The 26,059-nt window shown below is 38.3% G+C and overlaps 1 protein-coding gene across 5 annotated transcripts in view; it reads right to left on the bottom strand.

The window, feature by feature from the left end:
• LOC117421175 (fibroblast growth factor receptor 3-like) overlaps positions 1–26,059 on the bottom strand; it is a 63,410-nt gene that overhangs the window by 18,088 nt on the left and 19,263 nt on the right. For 4 of the 5 annotated variants that reach the window (XM_059034404.1, XM_059034410.1, XM_059034424.1 and 1 more), the window contains exons 3-7: positions 19,674–19,937; positions 16,384–16,443; positions 9,878–10,047; positions 2,762–2,885; positions 1,993–2,183 (exon numbers count right to left, since the gene is read on the bottom strand). In XM_059034404.1, the coding sequence (XP_058890387.1) occupies positions 1,993–2,183; positions 2,762–2,885; positions 9,878–10,047; positions 16,384–16,443; positions 19,674–19,937 (809 nt within the window). The remainder of the gene's footprint in view (positions 1–1,992; positions 2,184–2,761; positions 2,886–9,877; positions 10,048–16,383; positions 16,444–19,673; positions 19,938–26,059) is intronic. The other variant, XM_059034413.1, reaches the window with a different exon arrangement.

The following is a 26,059-nucleotide window of genomic DNA, read 5'->3' as shown; positions in this document are numbered from 1 at the left end:
ACAATCAAGGATGTTGTGCCTATGAGAGAAGACCTACGTGCACTACAAGACGTTTTGTTGCCATAGGATAACAAAGTATCCTGGCTGTTGTGGGCAATAGGAAACGTTTAATTTTTTTCCGGGTGCTTTTAAAGAGGGATACATTGCATTTGTCATGCCAAATAATAGGATTGCTGTGTGGGTCCCCTTTTGGCATGCAATTGTCTCAAAAACAGTTGCATGTGTAGGTTTTTTCCTTTTGGCTTAACACCCTTGATTCTGCTTTGATCCCAGAACAGACTACATTTGTAGCATTTAAAATTGTTGCATTACCACATTATTATTATTATTATTATTATTATTATTATTATTATTATTATTATTATTATTATTTTACATTCATATATAACACATTTGCATCAGATGATAAGAAAGCTATGACTTTTTTTCCCTCGCAGAAGTCTGGCTCCAAGACGTTTAGTGCAAACTGACTTAGCCAAAAATCCTACATAAAAAAGAGCTTTGTTGCTTGTATACCGCACAAGAAATGCTGTAACTTGTCAAGATCTGTTTAAACAAATAAAAGCTCCAAGCAAATGTTGTTTCAATTATCTGGGAGTCCAAAATAAAAGTCTGGGACAAAATACGAGCAGTCAGTGGTCTGTCTCTGCTGCTGACTCTGCCCTTTGTGAATTGGTAGTAATTTTTTCCATAGCTTTTCGGGAGTCTTCTCTACTAAATTAAGCGGTGCATATGAATTAAATGAATTTCAGACTGCTAATGGGGTTGCTCAAAGCCGCAACCAAGGCGTTTCAGTTATTTCCAAAACCAGATGTTTTTTTTTTTTTTTTCAGATTGGAAAGCCGGGCCTGCTTCCCCTCATGAACTGCTTTAAAAGCACAGAAATAAGAATCTGCACAAACTAACATGGCCTCTTTTGGGTAGTATCTTCATGTGGGCAGTAAATGGTTGTAGGAGTGCACTTAAATAAATAAATAAATAAATAAAAAATAAAAGCGTTTAGCACTTTATTACCTAAATTTGAGTGTGGGACGCAAAACAAAATCTGCTAGTTCTTGTTCCTGAATGTGAAGCTGCAGTATGAATTATTGTAAATCTAGTAGCATCACTGTTTACACTGGAACGCTCCATGATTCTGAAAAATCCTAATCTGGCACATAAATTACATTCCTCTGCATATCCTGCTCAAATCCCTAGCCCATTGTTCTGCATTGTCCCCTCGGATAAAGGATTAATCCCTGTTGTGTATAACCAAAGGGAAAAGCTTAGGCCTACTTCCCTGACCCCATGGTTACAGGTATTTATCTCGTGAACTCCAACAAAGTCCACAAACAAAGGATTTAATTATTTTCTGTTTCAAGCAGGAGGCTACAGGGCACAGGAGTTTTTAAGCACTATAATTAAAGTGACACTGCAGTCTCATAATGACTTTATTGGTTGAAAGGGCAAAAGATATATTGCAATAGTGATGTTTCTACAAACATTGTACACGTTTCTGTATCGGAAATGATCTGAATGTGAACCCTACAACCTCTGGGGCTAAAACTCGGCAGGACATTTCTTTAGATCATGATGACTGAAAAACTATCCTGGGTATTTACAATTACATTAAAAAAAACAAACAAAACAAAAAAAAAACACAGTACATCATATTACATATTTTATTTAAAACTAAAAGTAATGGTTTTTCACAGGCAATTCCAGTTTGTATTCAACCACGTCGTTTTATACATTTATCAGTCACAGTGCGTTGGTGTTAACCTGCAATTCCAAATGAAAAGGAAAGTTCTTCATATTACAAAAAAATACATTTATGTTGTTTTTATCATTTACCAATAGCCAGGTTGAGGAAAGCAAATTGCTTATCGCTCCCAGATTAAATGTAGTTATTATCTTAAAGAAATGATGCCAATGTTTAAATATAACATTTTTATATTGTCATATAACACAACATATGCTAAGCAGAGAGGACTAGTGCTATTTGCCACTTACTTTCAGAATGGTGACGTAGGGCACTCCGTCTGACCCGTATTTGCTGCCGTTGACCTCTATGTGCTTGAGCCACTGGATGTGGGGCTGGGCGTCGCTGTACACTTTACAATGGAACTCCACATTGCTGCCCAACACCACCGACTGGTTAGCAGGTAACCCAGCCTGTAGGATAGGTCTGTGGGGTGACCTCTCTGATTATTGGGAGGAGGGAGGGAGAGAGGGAGAGTGAGAGTGAAACACATTTTTATCTTGGTCCATTCATTTAGGTAAGAATGATGCTATTGTTTTGATCGCTGGTTCCACTGATAAGGAATTGGTTTGAATGAGTTAAGTCAGCAGACCTCGGCAGCGTTCATCAAACTGTTTTGTTTGTTTGTAAGTGCATCTATTAAACCATTAAGTGCCATTGTCCTCATTTGAGGACAGGCTACTTTGCAGCTTTTTGGAGCATTTTTAACTGGCATCTACCTGTTATTTTCATTTTCTTTATAACTACATTGTTATGATAACTTACTCTAATTCTGTTAACTGCAAAAGTGTAAATCTAATGTATTAAATTACACAAATACAGCTTTGTTCTGATTTTGGTGCTTAATGGGTTAAAAGGGTAGGCATGAAGGGTAATGTGGTACAATGTAGAGAAGCTCATCATCTTAGAACTGCATGTGCTATTCCCTGCTCTGAATGTAAATATTGAGACTGGAGTTTTCAGTGCAGCACCAAAATGAACCTCAAGCGGAAACGCAATCCAGCAATGTATTGGTCTTACCCAGGACGTCGAGCTGGTACGTGTGGCTGATGCTGCCCTGCTTGTTCTCCACTATGCAGGTGTAGTTTCCCCGGTCCGAGGGGACCACGCTCTCCATCACCAGGCTCCACTGCTGGTGCCTCAGCTGTCCAGAACAAACATGAATCGTTTATTACGACTGGATAAGTTATTCATTTATTTATTATTATAATTGATTATCAGGAAAACGTATGAACAAAAGTAGCGAGCAAAGAGTGTGTCAGTAAACTACACACACACACACACCCACCCTCACACCCACACACACCCACCCTCACACCCACACACACCCACCCTCACACCCACACAGAGACAAAATGTAATGTACAATAAAACTACAAATGTGAAAACTCTTCCTCAGCTAACATTCTGGAGCTTTTTAGTATTTTACAGATTCATTTGAAGCACTAATTGCTAGTTGCCGCCTCTAGTATAGAACAATTCTGCATCTGTTTTTTATTTTCAGTTCAAATTTTGCATTCTCAATACAACAGTCAACATTATCACAATTTCCAACCCAAAAAAACTGATTTTCAATATTTTAGTCCACAACACAATTTCAATATTTGACTGAAGATAAGTTTATTCTTCTTAAAGCTACACTGTTGCAATATACTGCACCAAACCAAATTCTGATCTGCGGACACATACCATTTATTCTCATGAATGAATAATAAATACCTGATGTGTAAACAAGCATTATATGATATTAAAGATTCCAGAAAGGGTTCAAATGTTAATGAACGTATGTGGTACAAGTTATAGAGGGTTAAAACTAAAGGACTATGATTAAGCAGCATGGGACACATGGGGTATTGAGGCTTTCAAGAATGTCAGACTCTGAATGGTTGGCAAAATAATTAGGCTCAGCCTTATTCAGATCACTTGACCCATTACGTAAATGTATCCCTTGTAATTTTTAAGAGGACATGGTAAGTGACCTATGGATAGTGAGCTAGGCTGGTCATTAGACATAATGGGGTACATTTTCAAAGGTGACTACATTTTTGTCAAATTTTCAACAGTGGCTGTTGTAAGTTGATGTTTCTAGACGTGCAGGTGCGCTATTTGAGAACACATACGTCTACAACCCTCCATAAGGTTACAATTGGATTTAGATGCTCAAAAATCAATGGGATTTTCAGAGTTACAGACTTTAGTCTGCCCTCCATCTAACAGATTATAATGTATATAAATGGACAGGAAGTGATGCATGTGTCTAAATATAGATGTCTGCACCTGTTACCGATTTGAGAAAAGGTATATACAGTATATAAAAAAAACACAGGTGTGTCTTTATTGCGCACAATGGCAAACAACAATGAGACTGGGAACTCTGCCACAGTACCCAAGAAACCATCACAAAGCTGAAAGCCAAACATCACACAAGAAGTAAAATGATGTTTTAGTTGATGAAGTAATTGAAATTTATAAATCATGCAGGACAGACACAAATATTTCAAACCACGGCTGGGAGAAAAAAGGTAAATGCAGTTTCCCAGACAAAGCGAAATACCGAAGAAATAAAAATGAGATGCAGAGATATTAGGCAAAATGCTAAATACAAAACTGCTCAAGCTGCCAAAAAAATGGCAGTGGACCAGCTCACACTGTGACTTTGACTCCCCTTGAAGAAAAAAACCCTCAGTACTATTCCGCGCATCAATTTGGAAGGAGTTGCAGGCTTAGATATATTTGCCTAAGCACAAACTCAGTGTGGTAAGTTAAATGACCCGCTTAGCCAATGTATGTTTCTTTTCCTAATGTTTGCCACTATTTAATTTAAAATACAGTATTACACATAAACATTATGCTGCTTTACACTGTACTAATTTCACTTTATTATGTCAGAAACCCTTGTTCTAGAAACTAGAGCCATGGGGCTGGAATTGGATCCTTGTCACGTTTCTGAAGATGAAGAACATCCAGTTCACACAGTATCCCCTCCATCAGACAGTAGACCTGTACGAAGAAGCCTTCAACCGGAGCCGATGATGAAGAAGAACACATCCAGACTTACCTCATGCAACACCACACTCATTTAAAAGCTATATTATCCACACATTTAAGGTCCTTCTTTGCACAGCATCGAAAATAAACTTTACTCTTATTTATGTGAACAAAAGCGTCAAACTCAGATTTTTGTCAAACATAAATGATAACTCTTCAGAACTAAAGGCAATACAGAGGTCAATGGTTGACGTGATGAAAGACCTTGCGGTAGCATTAAGAAAAATAAAGATAGAACGATGTAATCTAAATTTGGAAATATGTGAGACTACATTTCAAAGCAGTGAGTCAGACGTTTGTTCTGCTGCAGGGAAGAAAAGATCTGTGCGAACCAACATAGCGTGCCTCCGTCTCGTGGGGCTCTCCAAATCTGATGCTAACTCTTCACATAAATCTGAAATTGCTTGTTTATTGAGAGGGAAAGGTCTGACGATTTAGTCTTCTGGTAAGCTCTGAAATGCCAGCCGGTCATGGTAGATCCTTTCACTATATGCCCTAGTTCTTCTACTTTTCTACTTATAGCTCTTCTTTGTGCAGCTTGTATGGTAAAAAAAATAGAAGCCAACAGACACCTAAGTGCATAAGGTGCAAATATTAGATGATCTAGAAAATCGCTCTTACACTCAACTCCAGTCCGGACGTCTAAAAGCCTGAGTTACACCCTTCTAAAGCCTTTAGTCACCTTTGAAAATGTACCCTAATGTGTTTTAGGGGTTCTGTTTAAAGTTTATTTTCATGTTATTCCCCGAGCCTGGTCTGTCTCCACTGAAGTAGAATCACTGACCAGACAGAAATAGAATCACTGGGACTAGAAATGGGGCTTTGCTTAGTGTTTAAATATTGAAAAACTCCAAGCATGTTGTCTGCTGGAGCCCTGCTTCAGTGCAATGGGATTGAAATACAAATCCTATTGTTTTTTTTTATTAAGGGGTAGATTGCTGTATTGTATTTGTATAGAAGGCATGGGCAGTATTTACTGTAAATAGGCAGTTAATTAAAAAGAGTGGGGGGCTTCACATATGTTACCGTTACGCCACTAATGAGAAATTACGGTAATTAAATAATTTTTCTGTGCTAGTTCTGTATGTCAAAATGTTAAAAAAGCAGATAATGTTTAATAAAAAATAGGTATACATCTATGTTATTTTATTAATGTGTATCTGCAATAAAACGAAAAATAAAACAACAAACAAAATTTGTGAAAAATAAAACGATTGTACAAAATAAAAATAATTTCACAGAGCTCTAATTATTGCCCACATTGTCAAACAGGTAACACAGCAATAAGATCTATGATGTAGTACGGAACAGAAAAGCCAGAGCACTTGTTATGTTTTTATTTTTTATTTTTAATCGCTCTTCCTGCAGTGATTTAGAGGACAGCGGTACTAGCCGTTCTACTAAGCAGCGGTACCAGCCGCTCTACTAAGCAGCAATACCAGCCGCTCTACTAAGCAGCAATACCAGCTGCTCTACTAAGCAGCGGTACCAGCCGCTCTACTAAGCAGCAATACCAGCCGCTCTACTAAGCAGCGGTACCAGCCGCTCTACTAAGCAGCAATACCAGCCACTCTACTAAGCAGCAATACCAGCCGCTCTACGAAGCAGCAATACCAGCCGCTCTACGAAGCAGCAATACCAGCCGCTCTACGAAGCAGCAATACCAGCCGCTCTACTAAGCAGCAATACCAGCCGCTCTACTAAGCAGCAATACCAGCCGCTCTACTAAGCAGCAATACCAGCCGCTCTACGAAGCAGCAATACCAGCCGCTCTACGAAGCAGCAATACCAGCCGCTCTACGAAGCAGCAATACCAGCCGCTCTACGAAGCAGCGGTACCAGCCGCTCTACTAAGCAGCGGTACCAGCCGCTCTACTAAGCAGCGGTACCAGCCGCTCTACTGAGCTCTGCTAAGGTTAATAGCTCACACGACATACGACCCTTAGTCATAAATTATAAGAAACAAAGTCAAACAGACAAACGTTTCCAGCAGTGGCATATTTTGTTCAAGTAAGACCTCCAAAGCTATTGTCCGATTTGTCAAAGATGACAAGTTTTGTCCAGGAAAAGTGAAGCCTGTCAGCTAGTGGAGTGACCCTAATCCTTTTGGTGTGACACAGGCCTTGTCAACCAATCACATTAGCTCTTCTGTCACCATGACAAAACTGGGGGTAAAGGGCACTCATTACTCCCCCCAAGGTCAACATCATGCATGCAGGGAATGCTAATAGATTAAAAACAGTGCACGTGTGTGGGTGGGTGGGTGGAGAGTCCAGTAGGCATATAATCAGCTTTCTAACATTCACAGAAAACCTTATGCAAAACAACTTCTTATTTTTCTTTTATATAAAAGAAACAAAAATGATAAAATCATAATAACTGTTCTTATGTTATGTTTATAGTGTTTGGTTGCTACCTCTCATCAAGTTGAGAGTGTATTTCTCGTGCACCCTTTGCTTTGTCATACAGAGAGTGCAAGAGAAAGAATACTCTCAACTTGATTACAGGTAGCCGCCAAACAATTATAAACATATTATTAGTCATTAAATCAAAATTAAAAAAACAGACAAAACCTTGATATTAACGTGACTGGGGCACTCAAAGACATTACACTTATTGCTGAAACTCTTGTCTAAGGTTTTTTTTGTTTGTTCAACCTTGCTCGACCACCCTACATTTCTTGACAGCTGAAGATAATGGTATTAACTGCTACCCAGAGAAGGTCCAGGCTGCACCTGTATTCAGAGATGTCTTTCTCTGTCCTTTCGGCCGTGCTTTGTCTGGTTTGGGCAGATCTCCATGGCAATGAGGTAAGTAGTGGATAAACTCCTTCAAGGGGGTTCCTTGGAACATTTTTCAAATTGTATTTATTTTTGTAAATTACTGGATGTTAACAGTTATGAACCAACAGTTACTTTGTCTGAGCACACAGCAAACCTTACTAAGATGAAGCCTACTTTCTGTGACAGTGACCAACGTTCCTCATTGCTGGACAAACAGAGCTGTTCAATTCTTGGGCCTATTCTGCAAATAATCATTAATCAATCATTTTCTCAGGGCTCCTTCCCTCAGATCTTGAAACTTGCATCAGTTTCCCCATTGTTAAAGAAAGCTAATCTGGACCATAATGCGTTTAATAATTATCGACCCATATCAAATCTTCAGTTTTTAGGCAAACTCATTGAAAAACATGCTGCTCAGCAGCTGCAAGAACATGTGTCCTCCTGCGGACTCCTTGACACTAATCAGTCTGGATTCCAAGCCTTCCATAGTAATGAGACAGCTACCTTGTGTGTTGTTGATGAGTTACTTAGCGTGCTAGATAAAGGGGGTTTGGCCATCTTAATCCTGTTAGATCTCTCAGCAGCCTTTGACACAATAGACCACAGTCGTGTATTGCAGAGGGTGGAGCAGGATATGGGCATCTGTGGGACCTCACTCAACTGGATCAGGTCGTTTTTGACTGATCGCTCCCAAAAAATAACAATGGGTCCCTATTCCTCTTCAGCCAGGCCAGTCACGTGTGGCGTCCCACAGGGTTCTGTATTATCTCCCTGACTGTTTAACATCTATGTTAAGCCGCTGGGGGAATTGATCAGGGCACATGACCTTTCTTTCCACCAGTATGCCGATGACACTCAACTATATCTTGAAATTCGGGTTGGGCAGGACTTTAATACTCTGTCTGTTTGTCTGTCTGATATTAATAGCTAGATGTCTGGAAATTGTTTGAAACTTAACCCTGACAAAACAGAATACTTGCTGTTTGGGTTGGAGGCTTAACTTGGCGATCTGAGGCATATGGCATCGCTGTTAACTGCCAATGGAACTTTTCCCCTATTAGTAAATAGGACTAAGTCTGAGTCTGGGTCTAGTGTTGGACAATGCTCTGTCATTTCCGCCTCAGATAAAACAAGTAGTAAAAACTTGCATGCTCCTTCTATGGACAATCAAAAAGAATAAACCATTTCTCTCAGACAGAGACTGTGCTACTGTTCTGAATGCCCTCATAACACCTCGTATCGACTATGGCAGTGCCCTGTATGTGGGTCTGCCTCGGTGTGGAACCAGACTGCTCCAGGACATTCAGAATGCCTTAGCTCTACTCTTAATTGGTCGATCTCATGTGCTGTTTTTTCTACTTTTTTTATTAATGTATATTCATATCCTGTACAGCGCTCTATAAAAAATTTAAATAAAAAAAAAATAAAAAACAGAAGCAGTGAACTTTTTTCTTTCTTTCTAAGATGTCATAAACAAAGCACCCTGACAGAACACTACTGTGGCTGCTTTTTATTATTTATGTATTTATATTTATTTACAATTTTTACCACTGTGTACTTTTAGAAAATGTCTGTGAAGGAAACTGTGAGTGTGTGCACCCAGACAAACCACACGTATGCACCTACGCAATGAGAAATCAGGATCGCCTTTTATATGCTTGTGGAGACAGGCCTAGAAATAATTCCCTTTTTGAATGCCATGTAGCAGATTCATGGTTAATGAGGGTGGCTGTTGACTCAGTGCCAATTAGTGAAACTGCGCCCAGCGCCGTATGGGCTGGTATGTACATTTGCATTGGCTTAATAACAATGCCTTTTGGACTGCACCCTCTTTAGCATGCTGGGTGTCAGTAGCTCAGTGGTTAGAGGTCCTGGTACTCACACATGACCGGTCCTTAATGATTTCATTTACCAGTTCAGTTAAACACTAAACAATATGGTCGGAATATTGCCCTGGACTTGAACTGAGTATCACCTGGTTAGCTAGGACAATCTCCATCTGCAAACTAAGCATCTGAATGATTCAGAAAGAGAGTTTAAAGGCTCCCACGCAACATGTGTGCAAGTGTTTTTTTTTGTTGTTTTTTTTTTAAAGGTGAACTGGAGCAAAAGGTTTGTAAGTCGGTCCCCTAGAGCACCTGTCTGATTCCACGAATATTTAAACCCTTCAGTGTCTGGCCTGCTAATCCTTTGTGGACTTTACTCTCAGTCCTCATGTGACTGGGTTTGACCCCTGACCCCTGTCGACTCCTGGTCACTGACACAGGGGTGGGTTTGTTAGCAGTCTAATAATGTCTCCTCTCACCTTGATGCCTCCTATCCGGTGCTCCCCCTTGAACTCCTTGCCGTTCTTTAGCCAGTGGATTGTGGGTATCGGGTTTCCGGCGGCCTGGCAGCGGAATCTCACCGTGTTGGCAGCGGGAACTGCTAGGAGCCTCTTCTCCATTCGCTCAGGGCGCGTCCAATATGGAGCTTCTGGGGCAAGAAACATGGATCAGTCCACAAACGTTTCTCACAGCAAGCGGGACAGAATATGTACAGTAGTATATACGCCAGTTCCAATCTCTGCTCTTTATTCCATTCTTTTGTATTCTATTTTATTTTCTATTCTGTTATATTCCAGATTGTATTATTGTATTTGTATTATTGTATATCTTTCTGCTAAATAGTTTTTTTTGTAAAGACATCAAGCACAAAAAATCCTAAGTGATCAAAATGTTTGTAATGCTATCTATCTTCCACTAGTGTTTCTCTTCGGCCTGTCAGTGTGGAATTCGAATATCAATGTTTCCAAAACCTCAATTTTAAAGAATTGATAGAGAACTCACTTTAACATCCTCTTTGACATAAAGCCCGATGCCAACTTGCTTACGTCTTACTGACTGAAACAACACTTTAGTACAGTTCCACCAACGACTGTAAGTTTACAGTATCAGCTTACCATTACGGCAGAAAAGAGTACTACATAAAGGTGTCTGGGGAGAGATCACCCACTGTGTGCAGGCATTCATCGAGAATGATCGGTGTTGGCTGAAAAATGATTTTTTTGGGGGGGCGTTTTTTAAACTAACAAAAGTCAATTTATTCCTAACTCGTCATATACTAGGGTGTCAGTAACATGCTCTTTTATAAAACCAAGTAACTTTAAAGAAAACAAGCACCACATTAAAGCAGCTCTTCATAAGTCTAAAGGTTTATTCACAATTCAATCTGAAACCATGTACAACACACTCTCGTTTGGCTATAATGGAAGGTTTATTCTCTCAGGATAACACTTTGGACCAGGGGCCTCAACACTTTACCCATTTTCCTTTCCAGATATGTGGAGTGAAATAAAACCAACCTTGTTCACTTAGTACTCTACATGCTGCCAACAGACAGTCCCACCTTGTCCCTCAACTGTATACATCTACAAATCCTCTTAGGTTACCTTGGTTACAAGCCAGGCTAGACAGTATACTGGCATTAAGTGATACCAGCTCACTTAGGTTAATGGTAGCCTTTATTAAGTTGTCTCATTTTTCGCAATTGGTAGTGGCTGGAAAGGAGAACTCACACACTGCCGCAAAGCTTGAGAAATTGTTGTCCTGTCATGTGATGTCTTTCTTACCCGGCATGGGGGAAGCCGTGTAAAACAAATTCATTTTCCACAGCTCAGAGGCCTCCTGATAAGCCAGAGAAGGCAGGAGACCTGCGTCAGGTCACTGTGACAGGGAGTCTTAGTGAAGTGTATACAACAAGCCGAGTGTAAATGTAAACTCAAGGGCCTTTTCTGCTCAGGCCGACATCTGGAGGTAGGGTTTATTGTTTATTTTGTGACATAAATGGAAAGACTTTTTACTACGTACTCCTAGGTGCTGGGCAGAAAGCCTAATTTTAGTTTTGAATCATGATTTGTTTAAAAAAGAAAATACAGTGCACTCTCTCTCTCTCACACACACATACTGGAGCCAGTGTAACATACCCTCATTACACACAGATACTGGTTTAGCTCCTAAAAGCAGAAAAAGAGTTCACTGCCAACACTAAGTAATGCCAAGACAGTATGATAATTTTCTTAGAAATTAATTGTAAGATATGATGACTTCTAGTTAATGCTTCTGTATAATTTTACTGCTGACATTCTTTTTAGAATTTATTTTGTTTATTACCATTGGAAAAAAAAGGTATTTTTATAAACAAAATAATATGGAAGCAGCAGCAACCATACGCATCCGTAGTCACGTTTTTTGTAATTGCTCTTATTTGAAATCAAACTCGCTCTTAAATGTTACTGTATTCTTTATTTTGCTGATTTTATTGTACTTTATAATTGCTCTTATCTGTAAAATATTACTCTGTAATGTGATATTCTGTAATGTGATATTTTATAATGTGATACTTTGTACTGTGATATTTTGTAACAACTGTAAGTCGCCCTGGATAAGAGCGTCTGATAATAAATAAATAAATAAATAATAATGCACAACATATTGCAGCAGTAAACCAACAACTTTAATGTCTTTTGTAGTACTGTGGCTCTGACTACAACTTGATGTGTTGTTTAATAGACTGCAAACATTTAGGATTTCTATCTGCTTATAGAAAAACTGAAGAGGTTTTCATCATAGCAGCGACTAAATCAATCTCCCCCAAAAAACTTCCTGAAAACGCTGTAATGTTTTAGTGTAAGGTCTTTTTTTCATGTGTCTTTCAAACGTTTCTCTTTTCATTCCGATGCAATAAGAGGATTTTTATAGCCAGAGAATCTGAACTGTGATGTGTGCTGTAACTGCTTATGAAATGTCAGGGACTCCGCTGCAAGGTAATATAAAGCAGGGAACTTCCACTGTCGATCACCTTAAAAGGGAAATATTTATCAACGATCAGCCATCGTGTGACGTGAAGACACGGATGAAAAATGGCAGTTCACTTAGTGGGCAACATGCCTGTAGACTGTTAGAACTACCACTACAAGCTGCGGATTAAAAAGAGCCAAAACGCTGTGAATCTCTTAAAAAAAAGCTGTTGTTTTGTATGTAAGTTTAGACAAAATCATGGGGCAGATGGCCGTTGAGCATTGAAATTAAATGTATTGTTTGTTCGAGGGTTTGTTAAAGTTCAGGAAAAAAATCAATAAAAAAAGAATTGCAAACAATATCATCGATATTCAATTCTGTTAGCCATCAGGTGTGCTTGTCAATTCAAGGATGCACTTCAGTATCTGATGTATTCTATATAGATATGCAATACAATACGGGTTGGAAAGGTGCATGGCCAATACTGCAGGGGTGGCAGCTGTAATCCGCTGTATTGTAGTTTGCCTGGACAGGTTCAGCCGTGTTGGAGCTGTTGTTTGACATCAGCCACGTTAACATTCTTCTGGGCTATACTTTCACTGGATTCAGTACGGATGATGCTTTTCTGTAGCAGTAATTTAGAAATAGTTATTCACCACATGAACAGTAGCTATGAAGTCATTCTCCAGAATTGGTGTATTCTGCCATATGTTAAGAGACACATCAGGCAAGTTAAGGGGTGGACACATCTTAACAAGACTGATGCTCGTCACAGCTCAAGGGACTTCTCTGCCTGACTTTTGTTGTACACAACATATTGCATTACTGACACATGACACATGACACCATCTGAGTAACTTTCCAGAAAATAATTCAATACAAATAAAATTAGACATAGATATACATATTAGTATATCAGATTAGTTTACTGGCCTGCTGTTTTGAGTGGAGCTGTCATTTCTAGACCTGTATACAGGTATCTGGTGTAGATAAACAACTCCCATTAAGAGCCTTCTGAATAAAATAAATAAAAGCTTTTGCAAACTTTAGGTGAACTGAGACGCTTAAATGAGTAATGTCGGCAACCCAAAGAGATTTGGTTTAATTTATGCTATTAAGAAAATAAAAACAACAACAGAAACAGAGTAATACTGTCTTGGCTCGATTTTGGGGTATTTGCATCCAATAGATGGCTTGCTCCAATTATGCAGTTCATAGTTATTTAATGGGACTAATTAGCAGTATAAGGACTTGTTTCGCGATTAGGTCTTACCATGAAGTTTTGCAGCAGACAGAATCAAGAATAATTGTGTAATTTGCCTAGCTGACGCCTGTGAGTACACAGCCAGATTTAATTAGAGATTACATTGGCTCTTTGAAGGGGCACAGTCAGGTCTGCAGGGACACAATGTAAATAGCAGATTCAGTAAAAATATAGCATTTTGTTTTTTGCTGTCCAGCCAGAAAAAACAGAGCTGTACAAAGCTGAGGCACAGTGAAGTACAGATAAAAGTACAGTTAGGGTTCCAACTATTTTAATGATGGAAATATACAGGGGCTTTGAGGAAACTCAGCAAGAACTATTTGTTTTTTCGAGGGATGCTGAGAGCTAGAGAAGCAGTTGAAGTGTGTGAAACAGCCACAGTTTGTGTGCCATGTAAGGTATTTGTGTTTCAATACAGTATTACCGTAAAGAGTAAAAATGAATGTGCAATACTGCTTGTATTGCAGTGTACGCAATCACCACTAAGAAACCACCCCTTTTCATTCCATTAATGTACAGAAAGTACATTTTGTAAATGACAGAAATAATGAATGCGCTAATCTGAATTCAATTCTCAGAAACCCTTGAAATTCGCAAGGATGGTTAGCGTGAAAGTCCCACTTGTGATCCAATAAATTAAAAGATAAATATTAAGATATCTGTGGCACATGTGTACCATCCCTGATGTGTCACATTGTGCCAGCAGTAACTGCGCCTTTGTAGTGTTGTGCAAAAGGGGCACTTTACTAAAGCTTCTGTGTCACATGACCCATAACCTGCTTAGAAGGGACCTGTTTCTGAAAACTAATTAGGAGTGGACATCAAACACAAAAGGGTTTACGTTTTACTAATCCCTTCTTTAAAATGCCAACCCTGTGACAGAAATGACTGTCACAAGGAGACTATTATATAGGCTTTTAATATAATGCTGCACACAGATGGGGTTTTGCATGCATTTGGATTTGCACTTGGCAAGCATTAATATACCTTTTACTGTACATCGTTGGAGCAGACCATTATAAATCATGCCTGTCTTAGCATATATCTCAACTTTGTAACCTCTACCTTTCATCTGATGCTTCTATTCATGATGTCTGTAAACACCAATGGCAAATTAAGAGTGGAGAATTTACTAGAGGAAGCAAGACTTCTCTCATGTTTTCATGTCTGGGATCTGAGTGGTTTAAACTTGTTTTTAAGGAGCTTTATGTGGGGTGTCTCACTGTTCCTTTCCTGTGATGTTCAACAGCTTCTGGTTGTTGTAGCTGCCCTGTTAAAGGTGCAGAAACAGAGATAATGAATTGCACAACTAAGTAGGACTAAATCTGATACAAGAAGCAGATGGACAGGCAAGCATGGCTGTCAGACAAGAGAAAGGACCAGAGGTCAACATGAAACTATAGAAGTACATTGTGTTTGTGAAAGAGGGCTTAAGAGGAAGAAAACAAGAAAAAGAAGAGCCTAAGGAACGATCTTCAACAAATTATTTTGGGAGAGCTTCACCTGTAACTTTAAATTAGTCCCAGGAGAAAATCCTACTGTTTTTACTGGCTACTGCTAAACACTGCATCCTAATAAACTGGAAGAATACCAGTCCACCATCATTTGAGTTATTTTCAGTTTAATTTTGAGACGAGAGAAATTATTATTATGAATTACAAAAACTTATGTATTCATAACATTTTGGAGCAAAGCCTTAAGCCTTTTAATAGAAACATATTAGATATCACCTTTTTATCTTTAAGATTTATGAAATATGGGTGAATGATCTATATACATATCTGTTAGTATCTGTTTCTCATGAACACTCATGAGTTTATTTATTTGTAATATGCATTTTATATATATATATACAAACAGCTTAGCTGTCCTGGGATAGACAGGGCTGTTCCTGACGTGTGTAGTCAGCAGTCCAAGCTAGAGCTAGGATTTTGTTTTCATTTTTGCTTAATTTGTTTATTAAAAGTAGTGCGTCAGCACTTTAAAACCTCCATTTTTATGTGCTGGGTCATTTTTAAAGGGGCAAGGAACGAACGACCGTAATATATATTATACACAACAACAAAAAAGAATACATATATATATATACACACACACACACACACACATATATATATATATATATATATATATATATATATATATATATATATATATATATATATATTCTTTTTTGTTGTGGTTGTAGATGAAATCCTTATCTAAATTGTACTTGCTCTGAGTGTTGTACAGGTTTCACTCCTACATTATATTTACGTATACTCCAAAACTCAGCAATAGTTTTATTCTCATTAAAAAGATAAATCCCCTAGTTTCTCCTAGCCACCCTTTTACAAAGCCCTCCAGGAAAAGAAGCCTCACCTTACACACCATCCAGCACTCAACAAAACACCCCCCAGCTGCTACACACCCATATATATATATATATATATATATATATATATATATATATATATATATATACACATGAGTACTTTTAACCTGGTCTTTTGATGTTACTGTCATTCAAATGTAGATGTTGTTTTCCTACTTTATTATAGCCCTCATTCAGAAAATGTGCCTCTCTTTACAATTTGTGAGTTGTATTCATTTAAATTGTAATAAGCAGAGTGGTGAAAAGTGATGATGACATATAATACAAAATCGTCACGTTTTTTAAAGAGAGTTGCAGGTTATGGATTACACTATCATTTTCAAAACTTTCCAAAAAACACCGAAATTCAATGGATAATGTTTTCCCATTTAAAAAAAAAAAGTTAATGAACACACCATTATATGAGTCTTCAGATTCTTCGTCATCATCTTCATCATCTCCTGAAGATAAGGAGTCTACAATGAAAAAAATAATTAAAAAAAAAATAAGTTGTTAGAGCAGGCAATTATTTACAGGAAAAAATGACTAAAGTTATGTGTGACAGGGTACTCCCCACCCCTGTGTATATTTTGTATTTGTATATTATTATTATGATTTTACGTCTTATATGATGGCAAAAAAGCCTGTATTATTGTTTGCGGCGTGGACAAAAAGCCACCTCCACTATTTATTATTGTTTTGCATTGTTTTAGAAACGTCGTGAGAATGTGTGGCTGATCAGCTACTAAGTGTATAATTAGCTGAGTCACGCATCTTATTAAACCTGTGAAAAATGTTATCCCTCAGTCACCATTATAAAGACCTGCAGCTTTGGCTGCAACGGGTTGAGTGTGTTCAAGAGGTGGAAAGTAAAACTAAAAAGCTTAAAACAATTGCTAAGGGTGCTGGGTCTACACCAGCATGATACTGGTTTTGTTCCGTCTCTTTGTTTGTTTTGGCCTTTGTGCCTTTTGTTTTTGAAAGTCTTTTTTTTTATCTTTTATTTGTTTTTGTTAATAAAAAGCTAAGCACCACAGCGTCTCAGCAGACTGGGGTTTAAACCCCAGTCTGCTGTGTTGTGTTGCAGTTACTTCCTGGTCTGACATCACCACACATGTCATCCAGATCACATCATGTTACCACCGATCAAAGCATTAGCCCAAACGCTTGTGTGCTTGAGCTAGTTTCTTATAAAATCTCTTGGAGAACAGTTGCTGGGGGCTATACCTTGAATTTGCCTTATAAAATACTTGTAACGATACTCCCTCTCATGACTTTCTATAGCATTTGTATTCCCACTTTGGCCTTTCAAACCTCCAAACTTAATCTCACACACAATTTAAATTCCAATCCCAATGCAGACTAGGGACTCGTTATCAATAATTATAACATGTCGCGAACAGGAAAATCTGTCAGGGGACAAGTACCACTTTAACATTTTAATTGACCTGGCCTTTGAAACACTACTCTACTTTTACATTGTGTTTAATTAAAGCCAGATGTTTGTGACGGTTATGTCAAACTCATAAAACTCACTGGGATTTTACTTATTATATGTCGGTTCTTTTTTTTTGTTTTGTTTTTTTATCTTTCTGTTGGACTTGGAGGGAGGAATTATTATACGATATATATTTTATTATCGTTTTTTCTTTAAAAAAAAACAAAAACCCTGTTCTGTGGGGAGAAAAATCTTCTTTTTTTGGCTCTTTTTTCAATATTTTTTTTTTAAAAACTAAATGTGGCCACTTGAGAATTTCACTGAACAAACGTCCTCTTCCTTGTTCATACCTTGAAGTTGGATACATTATGTTTTCTTGCCCAGTTACAGTAACAATATGGTCCTTCACAGTCTTTAACAAGAATAAATTGAAACACCCAGAAAAGACTAGGGAACAACAAACAAACAAAAAAAAAACAATTCTATTGAAATATTAAATGTCTGTATATTTAAACCTCCATCATGGGGACATTTCTGATATGAATACATTTTTAAGTAATACAACTGGTCCTATGTTAAAGAGTCCAGGGTGTCTTTGATCAATGTTGGTAAAGCCTAACTTGCTTTGGCAGCGTTCCCAAATCCTGAATGAAGGCAAAGTTTCTAAATACCCACCACTGCATCTGTTTTCAATAATGAAGCGTTTCCAGCTAATTGCTTTGTAATTAGTTGGCAATAATGGGCTCAGTTGGTACCTTAAATTTACTGAAAAATGGTTAAACTAAAGGAGTATTTAATCTCCACATAAAAGCTCTTAAGTAAACATCACCGTAACTGGCCTTGAACACATATATTTTTTTCATGCAGTTGATTGTACGTGAAAGCTCTATCATTTTTAATACTTAATGTGTATCAGGGAGGTCCCTGCTAATAATAAAAAAATAAAAAAAACAAAACATTGAAATATTTTCACCAGCAACTATGGTACCCTGTTCCTGTCTTTAAAGGCTTTACATGGAATAAGAAACTTTTTTTTTTACATCTATGTAGATGGTTTCAAACAAACACAGACTTTGTGTAGAAAATACCTATTAGTTTGCAAATGTAAAACATTTATAAGCATTTGTAGGAAGGTCTATACAATTATTAGAAGCCAGAAAAGAAGCAAACAAGACAAATATGCTGGTATTGTACAGGCGTGTAGCTTTGATTCCTAGGATGTATTTTCACAGTATTACAGGCATGTAGCTTTGATTCCTAGGATGTATTTTCACAGTATTACAGGCATGTAGCTTTGATTCCTAGGATGTATTTTCACAGTATTACAGGCGTGTAGCTTTGATTCCTAGGATGTATTTTCACAGTATTACAGGCATGTAGCTTTGATTCCTAGGATGTATTTTCACAGTATTACAGGCATGTAGCTTTGATTCCTAGGATGTATTTTCACAGTATTACAGGCGTGTAGCTTTGATTCCTAGGATGTATTTTCACAGTATTACAGGCGTGTAGCTTTGATTCCTAGGATGTATTTTCACAGTATTACAGGCATGTAGCTTTGATTCCTAGGATGTATTTTCACAGTATTACAGGCATGTAGCTTTGATTCCTAGGATGTATTTTCACAGTATCTGAACATCTGATACTTACGTAGTTCTTCATGTTTCACTACAAATAATAATGCTGTTGGATAGACAAATGGCTTCTGGGATATTGGTTTACAGAAAGGTTTGGCTTGAAATAGAGTAGTTGTAGGAGGACGGCAGCATCTGATGTCATGCTGCATTGGTATACATCCCCAGGGCCCTCTCAGTGCATTAGTGGTCTCTCTATTCAATTCACATTAGCACTATTTAAGTGGATTGGTGCTAATTTTATTGATAACTTCAACAAACACAGCTGATTAAGTTAAATCATTAGGGGCATTCAATTCTAATAAAATTTCAAACAATGACTGGGAAAATATTTAGCCCAAAAGCAGTACCAGTACTTTATTGATGTTAAGGGGGTCTAGAATATTTTTGGCAGTACTAATATATACTATTTAGTATTTGTATATAGTTTACATGATTTAATGCTGAATGAGCCAACATATTCTGAGTTGTGTTTTGATAAATATACATTTAAAGAATACACAAGTCTAAATCTAGATTCTGTTTTTAAACACACAGTAGGCCAATTCAATTGATCCAAAAGGTGGCAGACCAAAACATGTAATTGAGGGGAACTGAAAGGCATGTAGAAAGATGTGGCATCAAATCAGCTCACCTGTTACTTTCACAGTGAAGTTGCTGAGGAGGGTGTTTCTGTGCGCTAGCCTGCAGGTGTAAACCCCTGAGTCATCGTACGAGACGTTGATGATTCTGAGCTGCCTTGCCCCGACGCGGGTCCTGTTGCTTGGAACGACCAAGACACCATCCTTGAACCAGACAACTGACACAGAGGAGCCTTGTGTACTGCAGGACAGGTCGAGGGTGTCACCATTTCCGAGAACAAACTCTTCCAGAAACACTGTCTCACTCGACAAAGAATCTGAACAAGCGGAAACAAAATGAACAAAAACCTGATGTTAGAAATCTGTGGAAAAGGAAACTGGAATTGGCGTTGTTTTATTATTTTTATTTAAGAACATAAGAAAGTTTACAAACGAGAGGAAGCCATTCAGCCCATCTTGCTCGTTTGGTTGTTAGTAGCTTATTGATGCCAGAATCTCATCAAGCAGCTTCTTGAAGGATCCCAGGGTGTCAGCTTCAACAACATTACTGGGGAGTTGGTTCCAGACCCTCACAATTCTCTGTGTAAAAAAGTGCCTCCTTTTTTCTGTTCTGAATGCCCCTTTATCTAATCTCCATTTGTGACCCCTGGTCCTTGATTCTTTTTTCAGGTCAAAAAAGTCCCCTGGGTCGACATTGTCTATACCTTTTAGGATTTTTAATGTTTGACTCAGATCACCGCGTAGTCTTCTTTGTTCAAGACTGAATAGATTCAATTCTTTTAGCCTGTCTGCATACGACATGCCTTTTAAACCCGGGATAATTCTGGTTGCTCTTCTTTGCACTCTTTCTAGAGCAGCAATATCCTTTTTGTAACGAGGTGACCAGAACTGAACACAATATTCTAGGTGAGGTCTAACTAATGCATTGTAAAGTTTTAACATTACTTCCCTTGATTTAAATTCAACAGTTCTCACAATATATCCGAGCATCTTGTTGGCCTTTTTTATAGCTTCCCCACATTGTCTAGATGAAGACATTTCTGAGTCAACATAAACTCCTAGGTCTTTTTCATAGATTCCTTCTTCAATTTCAGTATCTCCCATATGGTATTTATAATGCACATTTTTATTGCCTGCGTGCAGTATCTTACACTTTTCTCTATTAAATGTCATTTGCCATGTGTCTGCCCAGTTCTGAATGCTGTCTAGATCATTTTTAATGACCTTTGCTGCTGCAACAGTGTTTGCCACTCCATAGACACTCAGAACCCTGTGTCTATGAAGACCCCTTTTTAGGGAGATCCCTTAGTGGTTGTTATGAACTGGATTTTAATTTAGATTTATACAAATGCATTCTGTATTAATTTCCCCAGCATCTCTCAGCATGGAATGAAAGATGCAAGCAGCTAATACATAGCAACCCTGTGTGTGTGTGAGTGAGTGAGTGAGTGTGCACGCACGTTGATGATGATGATGATGGAACTTTCTGAGCTGAACTTCTTTTATTGCTTTGAAGAATTAAATGATTCATTACGACGTGGCTTAGAAAAAATAAGCTACACAGAGGGTTTAGAGAGTATTGTATTTAAGATAAATCACTATCGAGAAAACACAGATGAAGTTTCAAATTACGAAACTCCTCTAAGAAACAGGAATATGCCTAGGTAAAAGCAAGAAGGCCCCTGCACACACATCTACTGGTGTGTGAAAGAAAGCAGCTTCTGAAATGTGTTTGTTAAACATCCAACGGTCTTGAAACTGGTGTTTCTCATATATGTATGTTTACTTTAAAAAAAGAACGAAAAAGAAAGCATCTGATGTCGATGTTGGACTGAGAACAGCTTGGCATTGTGGGCTGAGACCACAACCATGGGCACCTTCTCATTAGTCATTTCTGGCAGCTTCGAAGTGGCCAGTGCTGACGGTAAAGGCTTTCCCTTGAAAACGCAATCTCAACTAAACATGCACTCATAAATTAACCCTGAAATGATGGCCATTTAGTAGGCTTTTGGGGTATGCATCAAAAGGGATGACTTAACTTACAGTACCATAGCGTGTTCTTCTGTCAGAAAACTGGAAGTACAGTACATAGTTCTGCGGTACCTACCAACACTCTCAAAAATAAATAACTGTTAGAGAAAAAAAACAAAAACATTTGGGTAATGCAGTGTTTGTTTGCTTATTAATTGATTTATTTATTTACTGAGCCAGTGATTCCCAGTGGGGTACAATACTTCTTGTACTTCAAAGCCAGGGTGTGACACAGGCAAGCACAAGGGATCTAAGGAATTACTATGGCTCAGTGGTGAACTGACGCACTAATATTCCTAGTAGGCATATTCATGGTAAGATGAATTTCTAACTGCCAGTGGCATTACAGGCCAGACAGGTTACCCTTTCACAGACAAGGGCACTTATACATTTTTAAAAGTAAAATCTTAAAATCAAGAACATTAGTTTTATAGTGATCAACACAGGCGTACGTGTTTATTCCTCAGTGCGCCTTGTGTGTAATACGGTTATTTCGTAGCTGTTCAGTTCTGGCGGGATTTAGCCCAGACACCAGGCAGAGTAGCGAGAGTTTGCAAGCATCCGAATCCACCAGGTTAACCCACATCAACATCACCAATAAATAGAGCCATCCTGACACAGTGAGTAAAGACAGAAAGCTAGAAAAATGCCAAAACGTAAATGTATTTCTTAACGACGATCTACAGAATGAATTATTATTATTATTATTATTATTATTATTATTATTATTATTATTATTATTATTTAAATAACCATTAAAATAGTCTATATTTGGTTTAATTAGTCTTATCAATAATTTAACCGGTGTCCTGGTTTTGAGCTTTGAAAGTCTGGTCACCCTACTTAGAGAGGTTTATAATCTGCCTACCGTTCAATTCAAGTTATGGGCCAATTTTCTGACCCCGGAGTAAGAACAAACTCTGGTATGAAATCTTTTGGTTATGCTGTGCTGGCAATGTGGAATTTCAGTCCCCTGTTAATGGATGTTATCACTAATCTGAGTCTCAGTTGAGGGAAAGTGGCCTGCTCCAAGGTTATTTGAAAATATCTGTTTCCCCTGTGTAACTGTTAGGAATGCAGCCAATTCTTCATCATCATCAGGACCAAACTGAAAATAAGATTTTTGGATAACCTACATACATACACACATATATACATTACATACATGCATATATACATACATACATACATACATACATACATATATTAAACTACAGTCTTTTTTTCTTTCTAAAAATATAGAAAAGTGTTTGTGGAATGTTTCATTGTTGCACTCAACTTTGTTAAAAAAATACAATAATAAATCAATACAAATGAAACAATCATGTAGCATACATATTACCTCCAGACCTACACAACGACACCTTTTTATCTACTAAACAAACAGCATCTCAAGCCAGCGTTCAGCCAGTGTCAACTTTTGCTCAGACAGACTGGCTTCAGTTTGTTCAAGCTGGTCCATGGTAGAAAGGAAACCCTGTTTACTCTCTTTACAAACTAACACCAGCTCTTACAAACAAGGTCTGCCAGTCTGAACACCAGAAAGGGCTTCGAGAAATAGAAATCACTGTCACGTTTTGCTCAATACTTTTTCTACAGATACTATGCACTACTTTGTTATTTCTTTGTTGCTAATAAAGCTTGCCCACTAAAGCAGCAAGCTTTTAAAATAAATAAATAATAATAATAGAAAAATTCAGTGCGTCATAATTTAAACACATTTTGCACCAAGTAATGCCGGATGAATAAGCAGAAAGTCACCTAGAGTCACTTGCAGAAGATATTATTTTTTCATTTTCATTTATTAAGAAAAATAGTCTACTATAAAAACAATTCCTATTTTGAGAGCTGTTCCATAAGTCTTTTGATTTCGTGAACTACATATGTCCATGAATTATTTTTTCAGGCAAGACACTAATTCAGTTTGTGTTAACTCTGATGAAAAACAGACTGAATATGCAGTACAGTAGCTCTAGGGGTTAGAATCCTGCCTGTGACATAACATCCCTCCCAACAGATTAACTTGTGCTTAAAACTCACCAGCCCCTGTTGGATCAAAGCACTGGGAGTGGCTAAAACAAATAAATATCTGAATTTCAGATTCAAACCGTTATTTCTAATAGCGTTGGTTTCAACAGCAATAAAACAAGTTAATGCTTTCAACACAGCGCTGACCTCTAAAAGAGATATATGATACATAACGCCACTCAATGTTCTTTACATGCTACATTTTGTGTATCTTTGTACTTCCATGTAGACACAGAATGTATGTGATTAGTAGGGTAGTGCTGATGCAAAGTATATAGTTTAGAGTTCACTCAAGCAACCAAGTTAAAGCCACTTCATTCTTGCACAAATCTCTAGCCTTCTGGGACCACTTTTGAGTTTCAACCAGGACCTGAATACTTTTTTTAAATGGCCACTGCTGATATATATATAAAAATAAAAATGCAGTAGTCGCCAATTGTTTTTTTTTTTTTTTTTTTTTTTTTATAATTTTCTCCCAATTTAGAGTAGCCAATTATTTTTAGGCTCAGCTCACTGCTACCACCCCCCGTGCTGACTCGGGAGGGCACAGACGAACACACATTGTCCTCCGAAGCGTGTGCCGTCAGCCGACCGCTTCTTTTCACACTGCAGACCCACCATGCAGCCACCTCAGAGCTACAGCGTTGGAGGACAATGCAGCTCTGGGCAGCTTACAGGCAAGCCCGCAGGTACCTGGCCAGACTACAGGGGTCACTGGTGTGTGGTCAGCCCTAACCACTACTCCACACTGCTGCACTCTCTCAAAGAATGTGCCGAACACAGAAGCCTGTTAAGCACTCTTACAAACATGCAGATAAATGATGTGAGTGATAATCAGGCAGCTACTTAACACCAGGAAAGAAGCTCAGCCCCACATAATCCCCCCAGGCACATAATCTCCCCCCTCCCCCCATCACAAGAAACCGATTCAACAAACATTCTTAATTACATTTTATAGAAATTCATTAATAAACAGCTTAAGACTAGTTTGAGCTCCCTGGAGTCTGGCTGCTAAAACATTGACAAACTGATATACCCCCCTTCCCCTTTTTAATCAGCTGGATGCCCCAGGGCAAGAGTGTGGAAGATCCAGTGAATGACAGCAGCCCTAAAAACTAAGCTCACTGATCTGCTGAACCCTGATCTAGCCAAACTTGTTTTTTAAGCTTTTTGCCATCCTAAATTCCTTTTCATTAAATAATACCTGAAGACAAACTAATATTTCTGTATCCTGTATAATTTTACTTAAAAATGTCATGCAATTACACACACATTCTTACTTGCTCACTGTAGGTAATAGTTGATTTTCCAGTCTATGCAGAAACAGGCACCACTGGAAAATCAATCAGTTCCAGTAGGGTCCTAGATCTTCCTACAAGGTGGCACTTACTGTACATTTAAAGTAACTTACCAGCATGGCAACTTAGTGAGGCTCAATCAATCACAATCAATCTCTTCTTTTATTTATATACAGGCGAGAAACCATTGCAAACTAGTTCTCATTATAACGATGACCGGATCGAAAAAGCCTCACAAAAGCTGCAATACAGTCTTGAATTTGAAAAACAGGACCTCCCCGTTCACAGTTAAGGGTTATTATAAGTGCAATGCCAAACTAATAGAAGTCACAAGGCTCGATTGCATCAGACCAGAAGCCTGCACCACGTACAAGCACTCCAGCAATCATAAAAACAAGCCTGGTTTACACTAGCTGCTACTTCAAAGCAAGATCTTCATTCATTTCTGTCACCACTGGCAGATGCTTATCTATTGCCCTGAAAGAGACACTAAAGCCCAGAAGCAGGCACCCTGCATGTTGCCATCTGTCTGCATACTTGCACAAATCTCAGCACGTGCCTCCTCAGATATTTCATGAAACAGCATCCCACCGCAAACAAGGAGCTAAGCTGGCTTCTTGCCTTTATCATCCCATTTCCTGCGAACTTCTGAGTGCTGTCCAAAATCAGCACTTTATTTAAGGAGCCGCAGCGTGCTGCCAGTTATCTTGTTCAGTGTTCATCAATGTTATCAGCCACTTATCCACGCTGCCAAGGACGAAGAGGTGGCTGGAAGCGAGGAGCTTGCAATTGTAAGCGTCTGAAAGGCTGTGTGTGTTTGGCTATCGCCAGTCCTGGCACATTCTAACTCTCTTCAGCAGTGCCAAGGTCAGCATATGAACAGCGACACCTGGCCATCTGAAGAAAGACAGATGCAGACGATTTTATTTTTGGAATCAAAGAGGCCCTGGAGATTAAGGTTTGAAACAACCTTTTGACTTGAGCAGGTTATGGTACTACCGCATAGTTTCTTACTAAAAAAGCAGCTACTGATTCACACAGTATGTTACTTTATAGAACCAATGCCTTGGTTTAAGTTTTAA

Source organism: Acipenser ruthenus, chromosome 1 (assembly GCF_902713425.1).
Source record: "Acipenser ruthenus chromosome 1, fAciRut3.2 maternal haplotype, whole genome shotgun sequence".
Lineage (NCBI taxonomy): Eukaryota > Metazoa > Chordata > Actinopteri > Acipenseriformes > Acipenseridae > Acipenser > Acipenser ruthenus.
The sequence above is the reverse complement of the archived record's forward strand: the minus strand, read 5'-3'. Positions and strand labels throughout refer to the sequence as shown.